This window comes from Panthera pardus, unplaced genomic scaffold, assembly GCF_024362965.1.
Source record: "Panthera pardus isolate Hobbes unplaced genomic scaffold, ASM2436296v1 HiC_scaffold_17, whole genome shotgun sequence".
In the NCBI taxonomy this organism is placed as follows: domain Eukaryota; kingdom Metazoa; phylum Chordata; class Mammalia; order Carnivora; family Felidae; genus Panthera; species Panthera pardus.
The window spans coordinates 57107371-57127092 of record NW_026526732.1 but is presented as its reverse complement, the minus strand read 5'-3'; the positions used below and the strand labels follow the sequence as shown (position 1 = coordinate 57127092).

Genomic DNA, 19722 nt, shown 5'->3' with positions numbered 1-19722 from the left:
AAAAGTACTGTGAAAATAACTTTAATTTATAACTGTGGTACTAGCCACAGATAAAAAGGATTAAAATAAATTTTTAAAATTAAAAATAAACAATTTCAAGCCTTATCTATGATGCTTTCTATATTCATAAATAATAATGATAAAAACATTAGCTAAGACACAAAGCACCAAAAAAATAAAGATATAAAGCACCGTATATATCAACTTTTACTGAAAATTGAGTCAATGACTGTGGAAAACATTAGCAGATCTCGCCATTGTGAAATATTGCTTCATTTCACATTATTGACAATCATACATAATTTTCAAAACATTTTAAGTTCTATTTCAAAGCTATAATATATAATCTCAAACTTGCTGGACAATTTTTTAAAAATTTAAGATCCATGTACCAACGTGAGATATGAATTTGACAGGAAAGCATTACTAAATTAAGTTCTTTAATAGTATCTTGAAATACACTCTTGAAATTTAACAGTATAGTCTCACTATTCTCAACTTGACAATGTCAAATGTTACGATCCAAAATATAAGATTTTGAAGTTAAAAGTTTCTCAATCATTCTCAGCTCCAAACTTTCCCAATTACAATTCTATGTAAGTATTAATAGTCACAGCTTACTAGTCACAAAAGAAGAGCATATCAAGATTCAGTAAGTCTAAATAGTCTTCCCCATGTTCACACTGCTTCAATAAACATAACTACCTTCTCCTTCAGACGCTCTGAAGTTCCCAAGGCATTAGATAAAAATCTCTTAACACTGAAAAAATGGCTAAGTGTTAAGATTAACTTAAGATTTTTAAGATAAATCAGAAAACTAGTAACAGGATGTTAAACAATTTCACCTACTAAAACCACATGGCCTATAAACCCACTCATTCGTAATGGAAAACCCATTAGTTAATCCTAACAATAAAGTGACATGTTAGAGTACCTAGTTAATGAAATGGAAAGTAGGGATCAATGGCTACCTTAGACAAAATGTGGTAAAAATTAAAATGGTATTTTCCAGTCTAACATTGCAGGAACTCAGGAAATGGTTATGATCTTTACAACTCTGAATCACCCCACAATGAACAGAAGATTTTATATAAATAGATGACAATGTAGTTTCTATTTTTTATCCTTGTAAGTGGGAGGGCATCATTTTGCCATCCTCCAGTCATAAAATATAATTCATAAAATTATATGTCAAGAGACTAATAAATTTTTAAGAGTAACATTTAATGTTTTTAAAAACGTAGGTAGTTTTGTAATAAAAATGTTTTACCGAAGTGTAAGGTCAAAATTAAAAAAAAAAAAAACAACAACAACAGTCAAGGCAAAAGCAGTTGTCAATGATGCATAAAACAATCCCTTAAAAAAGATACTAACAAATGAAATAAGATAGAAAAAAAAGAGCTTTTTGTAATATATATGTCATTGATATAATAATCAAAACAGAGTTTAGATTTCACAAAAGAAAAGCTCAAAGAAAACCAGGGATACCCTTTTCTACTCTGTTATACCAGTATTGACTGGCTAAATAGGAAACTAACATTTTAAATCAAGCACAAAATTCCTATAGAGATGCTACGAATTAACACATACTTATTTTCTGATCATTAGCAAACACATGGCAGACTCAAATTTTAACCAAAAAAACAAAAAAAAAACAAAAACAAAAAACAGACAATAGTGAATATAATCTACACCCAATTTGGAGAATAGTGACTTTATCTATGCCTGATTTGATTTTCTATTCATCATTATAGATAAGTAGAAAGGATAAGCAGAAAATTAAATCAGCACAAGCCATACCAGAATACATTAAGAACAACTGCATGTAATGTGACTATTTAAGCAGTAAAACTCACTTAAAATAACACTGACAAAATAGTGGATCAATATTTAGATTCAAATTTTACAAAGATAGTCACTTATGACTCCAAACTAGTATTGAAGAAGTGGTATGTGAAAAGCCAAAATTTGAATTACAAAAAGTTGTATAACTGCCTTCTTCCAGGAGGTGGCACAATAGGGGAAAAAAAGGAAAAAAATAAGAATCAATCTCTTTCTTTCTCTCTCTCTCTCTCTCTCTCACACACACACATACACACACACACACACACACACACACACACACACACACACACACACAAACAGATGAAAACTCTTTTCTGCACTAACTCTTTAGAAACAGTGAAGAACACAAACAGATGCAAGACCCTTACACACATCTTTCTAAAAGCCTATTGTACCTATTTTAGCTATTAAAATCCACCAGTGTCAAAATGCTTACAAAGCACTTATTTGTAGGTGCCCAAAAAGTTCCATGTAAGAAAAGAATCACTTAGCATTGGTCATTAGTTTTACTTCAAATTTTACAGACAGTAAAGCTGTCAATCATAACTAGTTTTTTAGAAAGTGACAAATAAAAATGTTTATATCACTTTTTGGATAGATAACCTATATTTATACTCGAAAGATTATTTAAAGAAATACAAACCTTCATGGACCCAAAAGCAAATTTTATACCATGAAAATTTCTTAAGATAAGTTACCTTTAAAAAGCTAATATGAAAACAGTTATAAAGTTACACATTTGTCCAAAATCTGAGTTATTTAAAAATACGCCTCAAGAAAAAAAAAGCCTTAACAATAACAATTATATTCACATTCATTTTGCTTAATTCATAAAATTATACTTTAACTTAGGTAGCAACACTGTCTTGGGTCTTACAGGAAGCAGCTGAAGCAATACAAATATTTTAAGCAAATATCTCAGGGTGCCGGGGTGATTAAGTCGGTTAAGCATCTTAACTCTTGATTTTGGCTCAGGTCATGATCTCACAGTTCATGAGATTGATACCTCCATCAGGCTCTACGCTGACTTTGATGAGCCTGCTTGGATTCTCTTTCTCTCTCCCTCTCTCTCTGTCCCTCCCCTGCTTGTACTCTCTCTCTCTCAAAATAAATAAATATATTTTTTTTAATTTTTAAGAAGAGAAAAGAAAATATCTCAATGATTCTTCCTTGAAGTGATCCAGGAATTAATTGGTAGTAAACACAGGAAATGAAAGTAAACTTACTTTTAAAACACATATATGGACACACACATTAACTCCCTTCTGAAAATATGCAATAATAACCTCTAAATAGAAACTAGGTATTTTCAGAACGGAGTGGGGAGAAGAAATGGGTTATATAGGTGATGGGGATTAAGGAGGACACTTGTGATGAGCACTGGGTGATGTATGAAATTGCTGAATCACTATATTGTACCCCTGACACTAACATAATACTGTATGTTAACTAACTGGAATTAAAATAAAAACTTTAAAAAAAGTGGACACAAGGAAAAAAAAGAAAACTAGTTATTTTCTTTACTTCTGAATAATTTTTTAAAAAGCATGATGGCTGCATATTGCTACATTTAAAACCTGTAATCCAATTTAAAAAAGTAGATTTAAGTATTAAGTATCTTTACCCTTTGAATACAACACTAATGGAATTTAAATGTTACTTGTAAGAAAAATACAGAAAGCTTACCACTTAAGAATTGCTGTTGATTACACAGGGATGAAAGGAGAAATGTGTGTCTAACTTAAAATGTGATAGGAGTATGAACCAAACTTAGTTTATGAGGTTTCTGACTAATGAATGCATGCTTTGTCAAATTCATCTCTTTTTTGTCTATCTTCTTAACAACATCATATACTTTTCTGACCTTGAACACCTGGCTTCTTGGAGTTTTATTCCCGTTGTAGCCCAAATCGATTCCATTACTGGGAGAGGATGGACCAATTCGAAAGACATGACAAAATATCCTCACAATCCTTAAAAGGCTCTTCATTTGAGCATCATAATTACTAGACAAGCTGAAAATAAAAGTTAAAATACGAACAGGTTAGGTGGAATAAAACAAATTACATCTTAAAATACTTAATTTAAAACATTTTCATCACATTAATCATCTGTTTCCTAATATAACTAGCGAAGTTCCTTCCTATTGTGATAGGGAACAGAATGCTTTGTTTAATAGGAAGTTGCTATACATTATTTGGATTGCATATGAATGAATTATTAATGTTTAAGCAACCAGAGTAGAACCAATAATCAAAGCACAAATATGAAGGAAAGCACCAACAGTTGGTTTCTTGAGGCATCAACTTTAAGCAATCTCTAACTTTCACTTCCAAAAGTATATTTATAAATTAAACGGACTCTTAGGAATTCTGAGGACATTTCACAGAGAAATAGAAATGTTGATTATGTGCTCAAGTCAACCTACAACTCCATTATAGAAGCTGAACTTTCTACTCTATCCATAACCTCATTTCCCCTCCTCACCCCAGAATAGTAACCAATTGTTCACATATAGCAGAACACTTACAAATTGAATAATCTTAAAGTTAATATCAGCATCAAGGAAGTTCTCTAATGGTAGTCTTAGTAGTCTTATGACTCTACATAAATATAGGATATACACACCACTGTGAAGAAAAAAAGAACTCAAATCCAATTAACACAACAATACTGAATATAATATAAACCTTCTTTGACAAATCAAAAACCCCTTCATTATTTTATAGTGCCTGGGAATTGTTCATCGTTACAAATATCAATCAACTATTCTTCCATAGAGAAATTGTAGGAGTTAGGCTAAATCTGTATTGAAACCAGTGACAGATCTTTAAAAAAAAAAATGTTTGTTGTTGTTGTTCAGGGGGTTAATTTGGAATCTCTAACATCAGTTATCTTGTATTTTAATGGTAGCACAAAAGCAGAGTAAAGAGTTACATAAACTTTTGGGCAGAATGGTTATGATTGTATATATTAATTATCATAGCTTACCCTAAATTCTCCCAAGTGTATTTTACCCAGCTCATAGAGATGAAAAGTCAAGGAGATGAAAAGTACCGCATAGGGAATATACTCAATAATACTGTAACAACACTGTATGGTGACATATAGTAACTATACATATCATGTTGAGCCCTGAGTAACATGGAATTGTTGAATGACTATGTTATACACCTGAAATTTACACAACATTGTATGTCAACTATACGTCAATAATAATAATTAAAAGGATTAGTAGGGTGAGTGGGTGGCTCAGCTGATTAAGCGTCCGACTCTTGGTTTCGGCTCAGGTCAAGACCTCACGGTTCTTGGGTTCAAGCCCCGTGTTGGGCTCTGTGCTGGCAGTGCAGAGCCTGCTTGGGATTCTGTCTCTCCATCTCCTTCTGCCCCTCCCTCACTCACTCTCTCTCTCAAAATAAATAAACAAACTTAAAAATAAAATAAAATAAATAAAATGCATAAGTAATGTGGAAATAGCAAATGCCTACTTCTAAGAATTCCAGTGTGTAAGTGCCAACTAGAGCGTATTTTCTCTGCTGGTGACATGTGAACCCAAAATTTCCTGACATTTTCACTTCAATATTCATGTTGTTTCTCATTCTAAGAATTATTAAATTGTTAAAAATATTCAATAAAAATTAGCTATCAGTTACAACTGTTAGTAAAATATGACAGTTACTGCTATCTATACTGTATTGAACTGGCATTCCTACATCATATTAACAAAATTTTTTGTTTTAGTAACTTTGTATTGATTTTTATGTATTTGTCTTTATGAAGTGTTTCTAATTTTATATCATAAGATTGTTGAGACTAACAAAACAGAAATGTAGTTTGACTGAAACTACTTCCTTCTTTTATTGTGTTGTGACTATTGGAAAAGTTAACTATGATGACTCTCAAATTTTTCTATGAGAAAGAGGTGAATTTGACTTTCCTCTGCAAAATTACCATACATTTAAATATTTAAATAACTGACCTAGGAAACATTTCATGACTTAAGAAGTATTTTCTGAACAATGGAATCTGAATACGACTCTCAATTATAAACACTATCTAATAATTTTATATTACTATAACCAGTTTAAAATTCTTCCAAGCTGAATCACTGATTTAAAAAATGTTATTTTTCACTTTACAACAAGTGAAATATCTTTAGTATTATACAAAAATATCACAAAATCTAAACTTCATCATATCTTTCTCCACTTGATCATAAAATGATAATTTCTTCCCAAGCCATAAGGTCTCAATATAAAAGTTTTAACATTAGTTTCCTAAATCAAGGCCCTATCAATGAACTTACCTTTGGTTTATATGTGAAAGTATACTTTCATTCAATGTCTTACTAGGCAAACAGCTGTGATTTCTCTGTTCATTTGCACATTGATAACTATCTTTATCTTTAATCATAAGTATACAGAAAGTAAGATAATTCACTTATTTAGTCAAACACATTATGTGCAAAAGGGACTGCAAATAAATATTTATTATCTAGGGGCACCCGGGTGGCTCAGTTGGTTGAGTGTCCAACTTTGGCTCAGGTCATGATCTTGCAGTTTGTGAGTTCAAGCCCTGTGTCGGGCTCTGTGCTGACACTCTTGAGTCTGGAGCCTGCTTCAGATTCTGTGTCTCCCTGTCTCCCTATCTCCCTGTCTCTCTCTCTCTCTCTCTCTCTCTCAAAAATAAATGTTAAAAAACATTAAAAAAAATTTTTAAGTACATATTTATTATCTTTAGTAAATATTCCCAGAATTGGTTAGACAAAAGGCTATCCATTTTTTCAAAAGTAAGCTAATTAACTTCTCAATTGCCACTAAATATATATTTGAATCAGTTTTCTTAATTAAAATTTCTATTAAACTGGCCAAAATTATATCCCATTGTGGGTTAAGAAGCATAAAATGATTTATAAATTAATGAACAAAAGGGAGACAATTTGCAAAAGTACCATGAAACATAAACCCTCAGGAGGGAGTAATTTGTATTTGAGACCCTCTTATTCTACACCTTGGCAGCTGTGAGGCAATAGAAAACATATATATTGGTCTCTACCCCTGGTTCCTGGTACAAAGCTCCTAAAACCCTCATAATTTCCTGATAAGAGCACTAGGAACATCTTTTGTTCTAATATTTGGTCTTTGACTGCTGTTCCTGATACAGAGTTCCTAAATCTCTTGTCATTTCCTGGGTGACAGCAGTTGTCTTTTGTTCTACTGAAGTGAATCTCAGTGGGCTCCTGGATGGAGGCTGGTCACCAGAAAGACTAAGCCACGATTAGAAGCTTAGAATTTCCAGCCCCACCCCACGTTATCCAGAGAGGGGAGAAGGACTGGAAATGGAGTTAATGATCAACATGCCTACAGGGTAAAGCCTCCACAAAAAGCCCAAAACTATGGGGTTCAGGGAACTTCCAGATTAGTGAACACGTCCACATACTGGGAGGGTGACACCCTCAACTCCATGGGGACAGAAGTTCCTGTGCTCGAGATCCTCCAATACCTTTTTCTTTGTATCTCTTCATCTGGCTGATCATCTGCATCCTTTATTGTGTCTTTTAATAGACTGGTAAATCTAAATAAGTGTTTCCCCGAATACTGTGAGCTGTTCTAAAAAATAACCAAACCCAAGGGGAAGGAGGTCATGAGAACTTCTAATTTGTAGTGAAGTCAGACAGAAGTTATGGCTAACCTGGGGATTTACTACTTGGAATTGGCATCTGAAAGTGGGAGCAGTCTCATAAAAAAGAGTCCTTAACCTATGAGATTTGATGTGTCTCTAGATGGATAGTTTTCAAAGCTGAGAAAAGCTGTACACCAGCTGGTGTTTAAAGAATTGCCTGGTGTGGGGAATGAAGAACCCACACAACTGGCGAGGGTGGTAACAGTGTCAGGTAAAGGTAGTAAAGGAGAAACACGGGACTTCCCAAAACAGTAAACAACACAATAAATTCTAATATAATTCTAATAACCAATACTCACTACCAGTCTCAAGAAAAAGATACTTAGGGGTACCAGGTGGCTCAGCAGGCTGAACGTCAGATTTCGGCTCAGGTCATGATCTTGCCGCTGTTAGCGCAGAGCCTGCTTCAGATCCTCTGTCCCCCTTTCTTCCCCTCCCCACTCTCTCTCAAAAATGAATAAACATTTAGAAAAATAAAAAGATACTTAGAGCCCCAAAATGGCCATAATTAACAGATTTCATAGAGCATTTGAAAAGTAGCACTGTAGGTGGTGAGGCAGTGCAGTTTACTAAAACAGTTTTAAAACTCGTTCTGGCCATGGCCCCTTTTTCCTACCGTACTTCTGTTCCACTCATCTCCCTGTTACTTTTTTTTTAATTTTTTTTTTTTTAATGTTTATTCATTTTTGAGAGACAGAGAGAGACAGAGCATGAGCGGGGAAGGGGCAGAGGGAGGGAGACACAGAATCTGAAGCAGGCTCCAGGCTCTGAGCTGTGAGCACAGAGCTCAACGCAGGGCTTGAACTTACGAACTGTGGCATCATGACCTGAGCCGAAGTCCGACGCTCAACCGACTGAGACACCCAGGTGCCCCTCTCCCTGTTACTTTTAAGAGCTAGATTGGAACCCAGAATCTGCTCTCTATTAATGAGAATAGGAATCCTCACTCTTCTATGTATTAGCTTGGTCAATTGCTAACTTCAGTTTTCTTCCATGTAAAATGGAAATTACTACCTAAATAAAATTATTGTGAGGTTTAAATAAAATAATGTATTTCAATGCTCCTTAGCTTAGTGTCTGGTTGTTAAGTATTAAAGGTGAACTTAAAATAAAATCATAAACATTTAAAAACATAGGCCTTCTCATTACTGTGGAAAAGCAAAAAATAGGACAAAAGATTTAGGTAGAAAAAAACAGGACATTTTTCTAATATAGGAAAACAGGGTGTTTAAAATAATCATCATTATCTCTGGCATTTTCCATTTATATAATCATCATCACCATCTCAACTATGGGCCAAACATTATGCTTGGCACTTTACAGTATCTTATCATTACATTTTTACAACAATTCGTTAAGAAGATATTTACTATCATTTTCCAATAAGGAAACAAAATCCTGACTAGGCTGTAAATTAAATACAGGGAGAGATCTTGTCTGTTTTATTCACAATCATCTACCAGATGGCCTGGGGGGATGGTAGGCACTCAAAAATATGTATTAGACGGATGGGTAGATGAAAAAGGGAAACTCAAAACAGTCACTTGCTGAGATCACACAGTAAATAGTGATATCTGGATTTAAACCTGAGTCTGGCAGACTCCTGAGCCATGCCTTTAGTATGTCTGAATCACAGAAAGCCCTCATTAAATAAATGGATTAATGGAAACGACTAAATAAAATGAGAACATTATATAAAGGTGAAATTCAATGAATCCCATAAAAAGAATTTTAAGTAGTCTCAAAGTTAGAAACTGAATTATAAAAAATTAGCAAATAGTATAGTGAGTAGAACTGAAGAAAGACTTAATGGCTAAAAGAAAACAAGAGGGTAACCTTGGTACCATGAAGTTTAAGGGGCCTAGCAAAGATCCTTCTACATAAATGTTATAGAGTGTGATTCTGGTCTGAGTATATGAAAACCCCAAAGGACGACAGAAACAAGGGGATAACATAATGGACTTGACAATGTAGCTGATATATAGAAATATCATGGAGTTGGGAGGAAGAAACTCCAGTTGCGACCACAGAGATAAGACCATGACCTGTTCTAAGAGTTGGGTGTATTAAGAGAAGTGAAATGAAAACTACCCAGGGAAAAGCATCCATATTAGAAGTAGGCCAAATTTATAAGCTAAGAAAGAATACATTAACCGTTTCTAAGGGGCTGTTTGTTCCTATTTGGGGCAGCTAACCATATACAATAATGTAAAGTTGCAGGAAAAGGCATATATAGAAATGCAAGTAATATAAAGGTATTACCTCCAAGAACATAAAAATCAGCCATTAAAACCATAGCGTCTTTTGGAAAGAATAAAGAACTGAACAGAGGGGGACAGTTTAGGGCAAACACTTTGTAAGGAATCATGAAGGTATGCTGAGACCCTGAACAGTAGCCTGTACCCAGAGTTCTATAAATTAGAGATCACGATTTGATTCCCAAACTATTTTCTTGGGGGAGGAACATCAACAACAAAAGACTCCTAAATTTCCTTGATTCTTCTTCATGTATATTTTACTTAGATGACTAACCTATCATTTTATAAAATTTTAGAAACCTATCCAAATCCAAGGTAAGTCCCTATTTTTCTTCACTCTAGAGAGACTAAAATTTACCAGTAATAGTTGATTGCTCTGGTCCGTTAAAACAAAACAATAATAAGTCAGCAAAATTTTAGAACATCTTACCACTGACAAAAACATCCAACAAAATAAACTATTCCCAGAAAAGCCTGAAAGGAGACAAAGCTGACATATTCTGCTGCCTATTGATTTGCTTATATTTTGAAACACTTACCTAAGCAGTTTATGGCCATTTGTTGTGGCAACTTCAGCAAGGCTTGTTAGAATCTTCAGGTACTGGCTTTCACTTTGCTGAGACAAATGTTCCAGAACTTGTCGTAACTAAATTTTTTACAAATAAAAAAATGTGATTACACAATAATCCATTAAACTTTATCAAGAAAGTAAGTACCTATTAGTTTAAAAAGTATCCCAAAGCCATTTAGTTTAAATCAACTCCTTTACAGTTATTTTGCCTTACAAAACTAATACAGAGATAAGATGACAAAAAATCTTTTCAAAATTACCCAGTAAAAAAGCAATAGAAAATATAAACAGAAATCACCAAGTTCATTTACAGAAACTTAATTCCAAACTTCTAAAATATAAGAGAAATTCAAACTCTGCAATTTTTCAACGAATAAAACTATTACAAATAAACTCAATAAACTAGTGATTACTAATGATACTATGATATTCCTCCTTAGATTACTTTCCCCTACCTCTGGGGAAAATTCTAATTATTTTAAGCAAAAACCAAAGACCCAGAGGACAGAAGATTCACAGGGCTAAATATCAGCACAAAGTTTATTAGTGTATAATTCATACTTTCCTATAATGCAGACAATTTGAATTATTAAAATACTTGTAATAATAAAACTACCAAGCACATTCTAAAATGCCATATATGATAAGCATGAATAAGGCTTATTCTTTTACAAGCTATTAGCACAATTACATCACCATGTTTTCTCGGAGATCTTCATTCTGTGTCATTTGAATAATTGTCTGGAAAAGCCTAGGGTGATACTGAATTAATACTTCACAAGTCTCTCCATAGCCACCCTAAAAAAAAAAATAGATTTAAACTTATCTAGATTTTAAAAAAGTTCCTAAAGGAAAACTGGTTTCCTCTACATACCAGTCTGACACTGTATGTTTAGGTTTCCACAATTTCCCAACTGTCTGTGGACACCAACTGAACGTCATACAACTTAATTCAATCCAAACACAAACTAGCCAGAGTGAGCACGGGCTCCATGGGTTCGGAGCTCAGTCTCATAAGAGCGCCCCCTCCTTTAGAAGCCATTCACAAGTTCAGGCCACCTATACTTCTGACTAAACCAGCTAGAAGTCAGGATTTCTCACAAACACCTCCTCAGGTTTGATAATCTGCTATTCGCTGTTTGATAACAGCTCACAGAATTCAGGGAGACACCTTATTTAATATTACCCGTTTATTATAAAGGATACAACCCAGCAACAGCCAAATGGAAGAGATGCATAGGGTAAGGTATGTGGGAAGGGGCACAGAAGTTCCACACGCTCTCCGGGCATGCCACCATCCCACAACTTTGATGTGTTTGCCAACCTGGATACTCCCTGAGAACCCCACTGTTTATACGGTTTTTATGGAAGTTCCATTACATAGGCAGGATATTGGTCATTGATGACTGAACTCAATCTCCACTCCCTCTTATCTCACAGGGAATGGGATAGGACACTGCCCTATAGTCATATGGTTGGTTCCCTTGGCAACCAGCCCCCATGCTGAAGCTTTCAGAGGCTTTTAGCCACCAGCCATCTCATTCACCTACAAAAAGACATTCTTATCACCCTGGAGATTCTAGGAGCCTTAGAAGCTCTTGTGTCAGGAACTGAGATGAAGGCCAATATATATTTCTTATAATGCCATAGTTCCTATTTAAGGATCATATTCTTTTTTTTAAAAAAAAAAGCTAAAATAAAATAGAATAAAATCAGAACAAAACAGAATAAAAATCTTTCTCATTTCAGGAAAGTGGTTTTACCAACCTCAATTTCTATTATAAAATAAAAGGCTAAGAATATACACTAACAGCATACCTGTACACATAAATCCAGAGGCGTTACTCCATTTTTATCTGACAGATATTTGGCTCCTCGTAACAGGAGAATCTGTGCTGTGTCTCTCTGACCGTGACTGTATAGAAAAAGCCATGTTAAAAAAGTAATCTTTTTAATTTAGTCTTTTTCTATGAATTATAAACAGTTAATATGAATCAACAGAGGATTAACAAGGTTTTGGGGGGTTAGAATTTTTTTAACTTTATTTATTTTGAGAGAGACAAAGACAGTGCAAGTGGGGGAGAGGGAGAGAATGGGTGGGGAGAGAGAGAATCCCAAGTAGTCTCCATGCTGTCAGCACAAAACCCAATGCAGGGCTCAAACCCACGAAGCCTGAGCAGAAACCAAGAGTTGCTTAACCGACTGAGCCACCCAGGAGCTCTGAAGACTAATAATTTTTTTTTAACTATTTATTTTTAAATTTACATCCAAGTTAGTTAGCATATAGTGCAACAATGATTTCAGAAGTAGATGCCTTAATGCCCTTCACCCACTTAGCCCATTCTCCCTCCCACAATCCCTCCAGCAACCCTGTTTGTTCTCTATATTTAAGAGTCTCTTATGTTTTGTCCCCCTGCCTGTTTTTGTATTATTTTTGCTTCCCTTCCCTTATGTTCATCTGTTTTGTATCTTAAAGTACTCATATGAGTGAAATCATATGATACTTGTCTTTCTCTGACTAATTTTGCTTAGCATAATACCCTCTAGTTCCATCCACATAGTTGCAAATGGCAAGATTTCATTCTTTTTGATTGCCGAGTAATACTCCATTGTGTGTGTGTGTATTTGTGTGTATACCACATCTTCTTTATCCATTCATCCACTGACGAACATATGGGCTCTTTCCATAGTTTGGCTATACACTGAAAACTATAGAAAGCTTATGAAAGAAATTGAAGAAGATAAAAAAAAAAACAAACAGAAAAATACTCCATGCTCCTAGATAGGAAGAACAAATATTGTTAAAATGTCAATACTACCCAAAGCAATCTCCATATTCAATGCAATACCTATCAAAATAACACCAGCATTCTTCACAGAGCTAGAACAATCCTCAAGTTTGTATGGAACCAGAAAAGACCCCGAATAGCCAAAGCAATCTTGAAAAAGAAAACCAAAGCTGGAGGCATCACAATCCAGACTTCAAGCTATACTACAAGACTGTAATCATCAAGAAAGTATGGTACTGGCATAAAAACAGACACTCAGATCAATGGAACAGAACAGAGAACCCAGAAGTGGACCTACAAACATATGGCCAACTAATCTTTGACAAAGCAGGAAAGAATATCCAATGGAATAAAGACAGTCTCTTCAGCAAATGGTGCTAGGAAAACTGGACAGCGACATGCAGAAAAATGAACCTGCACCACTTTCTTACACCATACACAAAAATAAACTCAACATGGATGAAAGACCTAAATGTAAGACAGGAAGCCATCAAAATCCTCCAGGAGAAAGCAGGCAAAACCTCTTCGACCTTGGCCGCAGCAACTTCTTACTCAATACATCTCTGGAGGCAAGGGAAACAAAAGCAAAAATGATCTATTGGGACCACATCAAAATAAAAAGCTTCTTCTGCAGTGAAGGAAACAATCAGCAAAACTAAAACGCAACTGACAGAACGGGAGAAGATATTTGCAAACGACATATCTGATAAAGAGTTAGCATCCAAAATCTATCAAGAACTTATGAAACTCAACACCCAAAAAGCAAATAATCCAGTGAAGAAATGGGCAAAAGACATGAATAGACACTTCTCCAAAGAAGACATCCAGATGCCAACTGACTCATGAAAAGATGTTCAGCATCACTCATCATCAGGGAAATACAAATCAAAACCACAATGAGGTACCACCTCACACCTGCCAGAATGGCTAACAACTCAGGCAACAACAGATGTTGGTGAGGATGAGGAGAAAGAGGATCTCTTTTGCACTGCTGGTAGGAATGCAAACTGGTGCAGCCACACTGGAAAACAGTATGGAGCCTGCTTCGAATTCCGTGTGTGTGTGTGTGTGTGTGTGTGTGTGTGTGTGTGTGTGTCTCTCTCTCTCTCTCTCTCTCTCTCTCTCTGCCCCACCCCTGCTCACACTCTTTCCCTCTCTCTCTCAAAAATAATAAATAAACATTAAAAAAAATTTTTTTAATGGAGAGGATGATCTGAATTACATCCTCAACAACCTGGAAAACTTCTCCCAATGTTAAAACATACTTTTACTATATAGGTAAGAAACTGACCTATTAAATCTTAGAATTGAACTTAGGACACATTATCTACAATAAATCATAATATTCTGGGATAAACAGCTGCTACTCAGGCTTATGCTGCTTTGTTTTCTTCCAAACAATTCCCTTTGCAACTCTAACCTTCTTCCTACCACACCAAGTTTCTAGACTTCTTACCTCCAAAAAACCTTCAATATTCAAAACAAGTACATTCTATAGCACTTTAATACTTTGTAAAAAATAAAATAAAATGGAAAGAAGGCAAAAATACAGATATCAACATAAGAGAATGGGGGAGGGGTGTGGTGGTGGTAGGGATTAATTAGCCAAAAATACTATCTAGCGCTCAACCTTCATTTATCAACCCACTCAGTTTGGCTTTTGTTGACAGCTATTCAATTTGACCTAAAATGAACAGTGCTCTTATCCACATGCTCATTCTCTCTAATTGTTCTCTTTTCTAGTAGGAGTAAAGTCAGTAACCACAACTCTTTCAGCTAGGAGGAAGCTACTTTGGGGACAGCAACCACTAGACTCTAAGTCTCATTATTCAAAGAGCTAATCTGATCCTAGATACTAGGCAATAAAAAAATAAATTTACAATCCAGGAACACTAAAGCTTAAAGCTAATTTTAAGAAATTCCCAAGGAACTCATATAGTTTGGAAGAGTATCTGATCAAAGATTTTTATTTTGTAGATGGTAAGAACTATTAACTCAACCATAGGTGAAACTAGAACTTAGATCCCTGGTGTCTATACCAGTACTCTTTCTACAGTACCATTATACTTATAAAGGTATGTCATTTCCCAAAGAGAAAGGACACACAGCCTCAGAAAGTTTAAAAAAAAAAAAAAAAAAAAAAAAGCCTACTCACTCTTTTTCACAGAATGACACTGCATTATTTGTAACCAAATGGAATTAAACAACTAAAAATATTTAAATTTTAAATCTTAAAAATTTAATAGATTCCTAATATGAATCTAATAGTAGACATTATAGGTATACCACTCTCTTGATACTCTATTGTAATACTGATTATCTTGCTTAATGCAAGTATCAAGAGGCCAAAACTGACCTAAGAGCAGTATCTAATTTATACCAGAAAACCAAGAAACCAAGTAAATCTGCAATCTCTCCAAAGGCAAAAGTAGTTATACTATTGTACATCAAGAAAAGTCTTCATCAAGCATCATTTGTCATTGAGCTGGGAGTGCTGGTCAACACAGAAATACTATAGCTAATATCAAATACTTTACAATTATTACTGTTGTATTCTTTATAATACCTAAAAAGGAAAGCTAAGTGAAAAGAAACTAACTTGAGCTTAACTTATTTAGGGAAGACAGTGATATCTTTGCTAAAACCCTTGTTTCTGAGAAACTCAGATGTGCAAAGCTGATCTGTTCAACTTTAATGACATTTCTTCTACAGATATTTAATATCCACATATCCAATCTTTCCAATTAAACTGTAAACTTGACAACATATTTGTTCCATAACACAGAGCATGATAGTTGGCTTATAACATGCACTCAATACATTTGTTGAATTATATTATAGTTTTTAACTTCAAGTACCATTCATTTGACAAATAAGCATTAAATAAGGTAGTTTATCATAGAAAATAACATAAAAAAGACCGGAATCATAACTGATTTAGGATCTACTAGGTGACAAGCATGATGCTCAGTTCTTTGTACAAAGTCTGACTTAATCTTGACACTGTTATAAAATAAGTATTCGTTCTATTTTTCAGTTGAGAAAACCATTAAGTTGCTCAAGATCAACAATTACATAACAGAGGAGAATCTGAATCAAGATCAGTTTGATTCCAAATCCTTCATCTATATCACACTATTCCACCAAGATGAATAAACATAGAGTTTTACCTCAAAGAGTAAACAATTCAATACTCAAGAGAATAATGTATAAGGTGCAAGGGGATTTATGTTATGAGAAAAATACGATGGAGATCACACACTATGAACAGAAGAGATCACCATCTACAAATGGAACACGGTTGAATATACATGGTTTTTAAAAAGTCTCCAAGGGGCGCCTGGGTGGCTCAGTCAGTTAAGCGTCCGGCTTCAACTCAGGTCATGATCTCACGGTCCGTGAGTTCGAGCCCCGCGTCGGGCTCTGGGCTGATGGCTCAGAGCCTGGAGCCTGCTTCCGATTCTGTGTCTCCCTCTCTCTCTGCCCCTCCCCCGTTCATGCTCTGTCTCTCTCTGTCTCGAAAATAAATAAACGTTAAAAAAATTAAAAAAAAAAAAAAGTCTCCAAATGATCAGTTATTTACCATATATAGCAAAATGGATATTAGCATGAAGGAAAAAAGTACCATTACGACATTTTTACAAAACTGGAGTTATTTCTAAAACCACATTAAAATCTCACCCACGATCAAGTGATGTTTCATTTCAAAAATAAATTAAAAGAAAAAAACATGAGCTAAGTAATATACAAAATCTGCATAACCCAATTAGGATATCAACTGCCTCACCTGTAATATTATAAGACATTAAGATTAACCTGTAACAGACTGCTCAGAGTATTGCATAAAAGATTTTTCAGTTCAAATAACTGCAAAACTTGGCCCAATGAATAATTTTTCTTTGCCATTCTACTACTTTTTTTTTTAATGTTTGTTTTTGAGAGCCAGAGAGAGACAGAGCACAAGTGGGGGAGGGGCAGAGAGAGAGAGAGAGAGAGAGAGAGAGAGAGAGTGAGAGAGTCAGACAGATAGAATCCAAAGCAGGCTCCAGGCTCTGAGCTGTCAGCACAGAGCCAGATGCAGTGCTGGATGGAACTCACGAATTGCAAGGGCAAGACCTGAGCCCAAGTTGGACGCTTAACTGACTGAGCCACCCAGGCACCCCTCAACCACTTTTTTAATATTGATTGAGATCATTCTCCCTTCAAGGAAATGCCAATGCATTTTCTGGAAACCAGGAAGTTGGCAAAGATTTAATAAGAATGGTATAGTACTTCTAAAGCACTTCGAACTGATTTTTTAAGCACTTTGAGTCTCCGAATTTAGGCTCTTTTCAAGCAATATGATCAGAAAACTTGGCTAAAGTGCATCTAGTACATATACTGCAGTATTTTTTGGAACTGCTAATAAAACAAAGAGACTACATTTTCCAATGGTCCTTTTCTTTTCTAAAAATTTACAATTTTGAGTCTTTGGGCTGTTTTATATGGCTTTGACTGTGAATTCCACTAACTGAAAGGAGATGCTTGGCAGTAGCTACAAATCTATGTTCAGAATCATACCTAAGTGCAAAATCCTCTGCTGGATGCTTTACATAAGCCATCTCATTTAATTCTCATTACAGTCCCACAAGCCAGATAGCAGCATTTCTATTTCACAAAGAAACAGAAGTTTCAGAGGTCAAGAAATTTCATGAAAGTTGCATAGCTTTGGGGCTGAGATTTGCAACCTGCCTCCCAAGGCTCTTTCTACTATATATCTCAATATCTTTTGAATTTAATTCAAAACAAAAAAAAAATTTTTCAGTAGTTGATTCTTAAATAAGACATATGATGATATATCTAGTAATACCTCTCAACCAATAAAAACTTAATTTAAGTTTAGCTTTTTAAAGATCTACAATTTGTCTATAGGGCCAACTTGTTCTATTCCCCCACATTCCTTTCCCTTTTCATTTAATCAGAGAAAATACACTGGGAATAATACGTTGAATGTATACCTATATCTAGATATCACAAATAGAATTAAAAGTCTGCCTGCAAATGAACCATGTTCCATATCTATCATCCTGCTACAATGATAAATTTATTTTCTAGTTTCGATTTCAATCAGACTTGCTTAACTATCTCTGTTCAAAGAGATCCAGTATTTGCTAGATTAAAAGTTAATGATGGGCATATAATACTAACAGAAAGTACTTCTAAAATATTCTTTTACCATACTTTTAAGTTCAGACTAACTATAAGAATATCCAAGCTCTATACAACCCTAATATACCTATATTTAACTATTATACAGGGCATTATTTTACATAAGATATTTTTCAAACATGTAATTACAGCAAATCATTCATTCAAAAAACACTAAGCATCTAAATGCAAAACACTGTACTACACATTGAATATAAAGCAGTGAATAAAATAAAATTCTCACTTTCATTGAGCTTCCAGTCCAGTAGGAGAGACATGCCATAAACAAAGTAAATAAATAATTACAAAATACAAAGTGGTATAAAAGAAAGGATTGTGATGCTGTGAAAGAAAATTTGGGGAGAGGCCTACTTAGACTGGTCAGGAATTGCCTTCCTAAAATGTAACAGTTAAGCTGTGACATAAAGAGTCAGCCACATAAGAAGCCTAGAGAAGAGCATTTGAGGTAAAACAAACAGCATGCAGAAAGCTTGCTAGAAAGAGTCCCTTGCATTTGGTAAACTCAAAGAGAACCAATGTGGCAAAAGCACATTGGTCAGACCATGCAGGTCTCATAGGCAAAGGCAGAGTATGCAACAGACTGAGGCACTGAAAAAGTTTTAATACAGGGTTTAAACACAGAATGACAAAAGTCGATTCGTTTTCTTAAAAGATCATTTTGGCTGCTGAGAAACGGACAGGTGGGAGGGAAACAATAGAGAAAGGGAGACCAGTTAAGAGATGGCTACAGGGCTCTAGATGAGAGGTAACAACATTAACTAAGGTCACTTCTGTGAGCTGGAAAGAAGTTAAGTGATTCAGAATATATTCTGAAGGTGAAATTTACAGAACTTACTAATAAATTCCAAGTTGAGGGTGAGAGAGAGACAGACAGAAATACAAAATCATCATCTAGTTTCTGGTTTAAACAACTAGAAGGATAAGGGTTCCAATAACTGAGATGAGAAAAGGTGGATGAAAGGTTTGAAAAGGAAAATCTAAGGCTCTAGTTTGGACATTCTGACATCTGAGATTCTACAAGACTTGCAAGCGATGATGTAAATCAGGCAGGTAGCCATTCAAATCTGAACCTTCAAAGAAAGAACTGATCTAGAGATAACTCCTGAAGATAGGATATGATTTCAGGAAACCAAACAATGACATTATTCATAAATTCAGGACACTACAGAAGGAATTGGCTTCCTAGCCAAGCAACCAAATCATAAGTAAATTGTAAGAAAATGGCTGGATTCAGACAAGATATAAAAGTCTAGAGATCCAAAAGTCCTTGTATTCTAATTCAAGGTTGTTCAATGATGATTTGAACCAGTGTAATCACAGTAACATTAGAGACCCCAAAGACAAGCTAAACAAGAACAAAAGCAGGTCT

The 19722-nt window shown here is 34.9% G+C and overlaps 1 protein-coding gene across 6 annotated transcripts in view; it reads right to left on the bottom strand.

Annotated features, from left to right (window-relative positions):
* Positions 1 to 19722, bottom strand: part of HACE1 (HECT domain and ankyrin repeat containing E3 ubiquitin protein ligase 1) — a 120777-nt gene that overhangs the window by 62085 nt on the left and 38970 nt on the right. For all 6 annotated transcript variants that reach the window (XR_002078225.2, XM_019442974.2, XM_019442975.2 and 3 more), the window contains 4 exons: positions 12175 to 12271; positions 11053 to 11154; positions 10325 to 10431; positions 3710 to 3860 (listed from right to left, as the gene is read on the bottom strand). Coding sequence is in view for 5 of the 6 variants with exons in the window: in XM_019442974.2 (XP_019298519.1) it covers positions 3710 to 3860; positions 10325 to 10431; positions 11053 to 11154; positions 12175 to 12271 (457 nt within the window). In the remaining variant the exon portion in view is untranslated. The remainder of the gene's footprint in view (positions 1 to 3709; positions 3861 to 10324; positions 10432 to 11052; positions 11155 to 12174; positions 12272 to 19722) is intronic.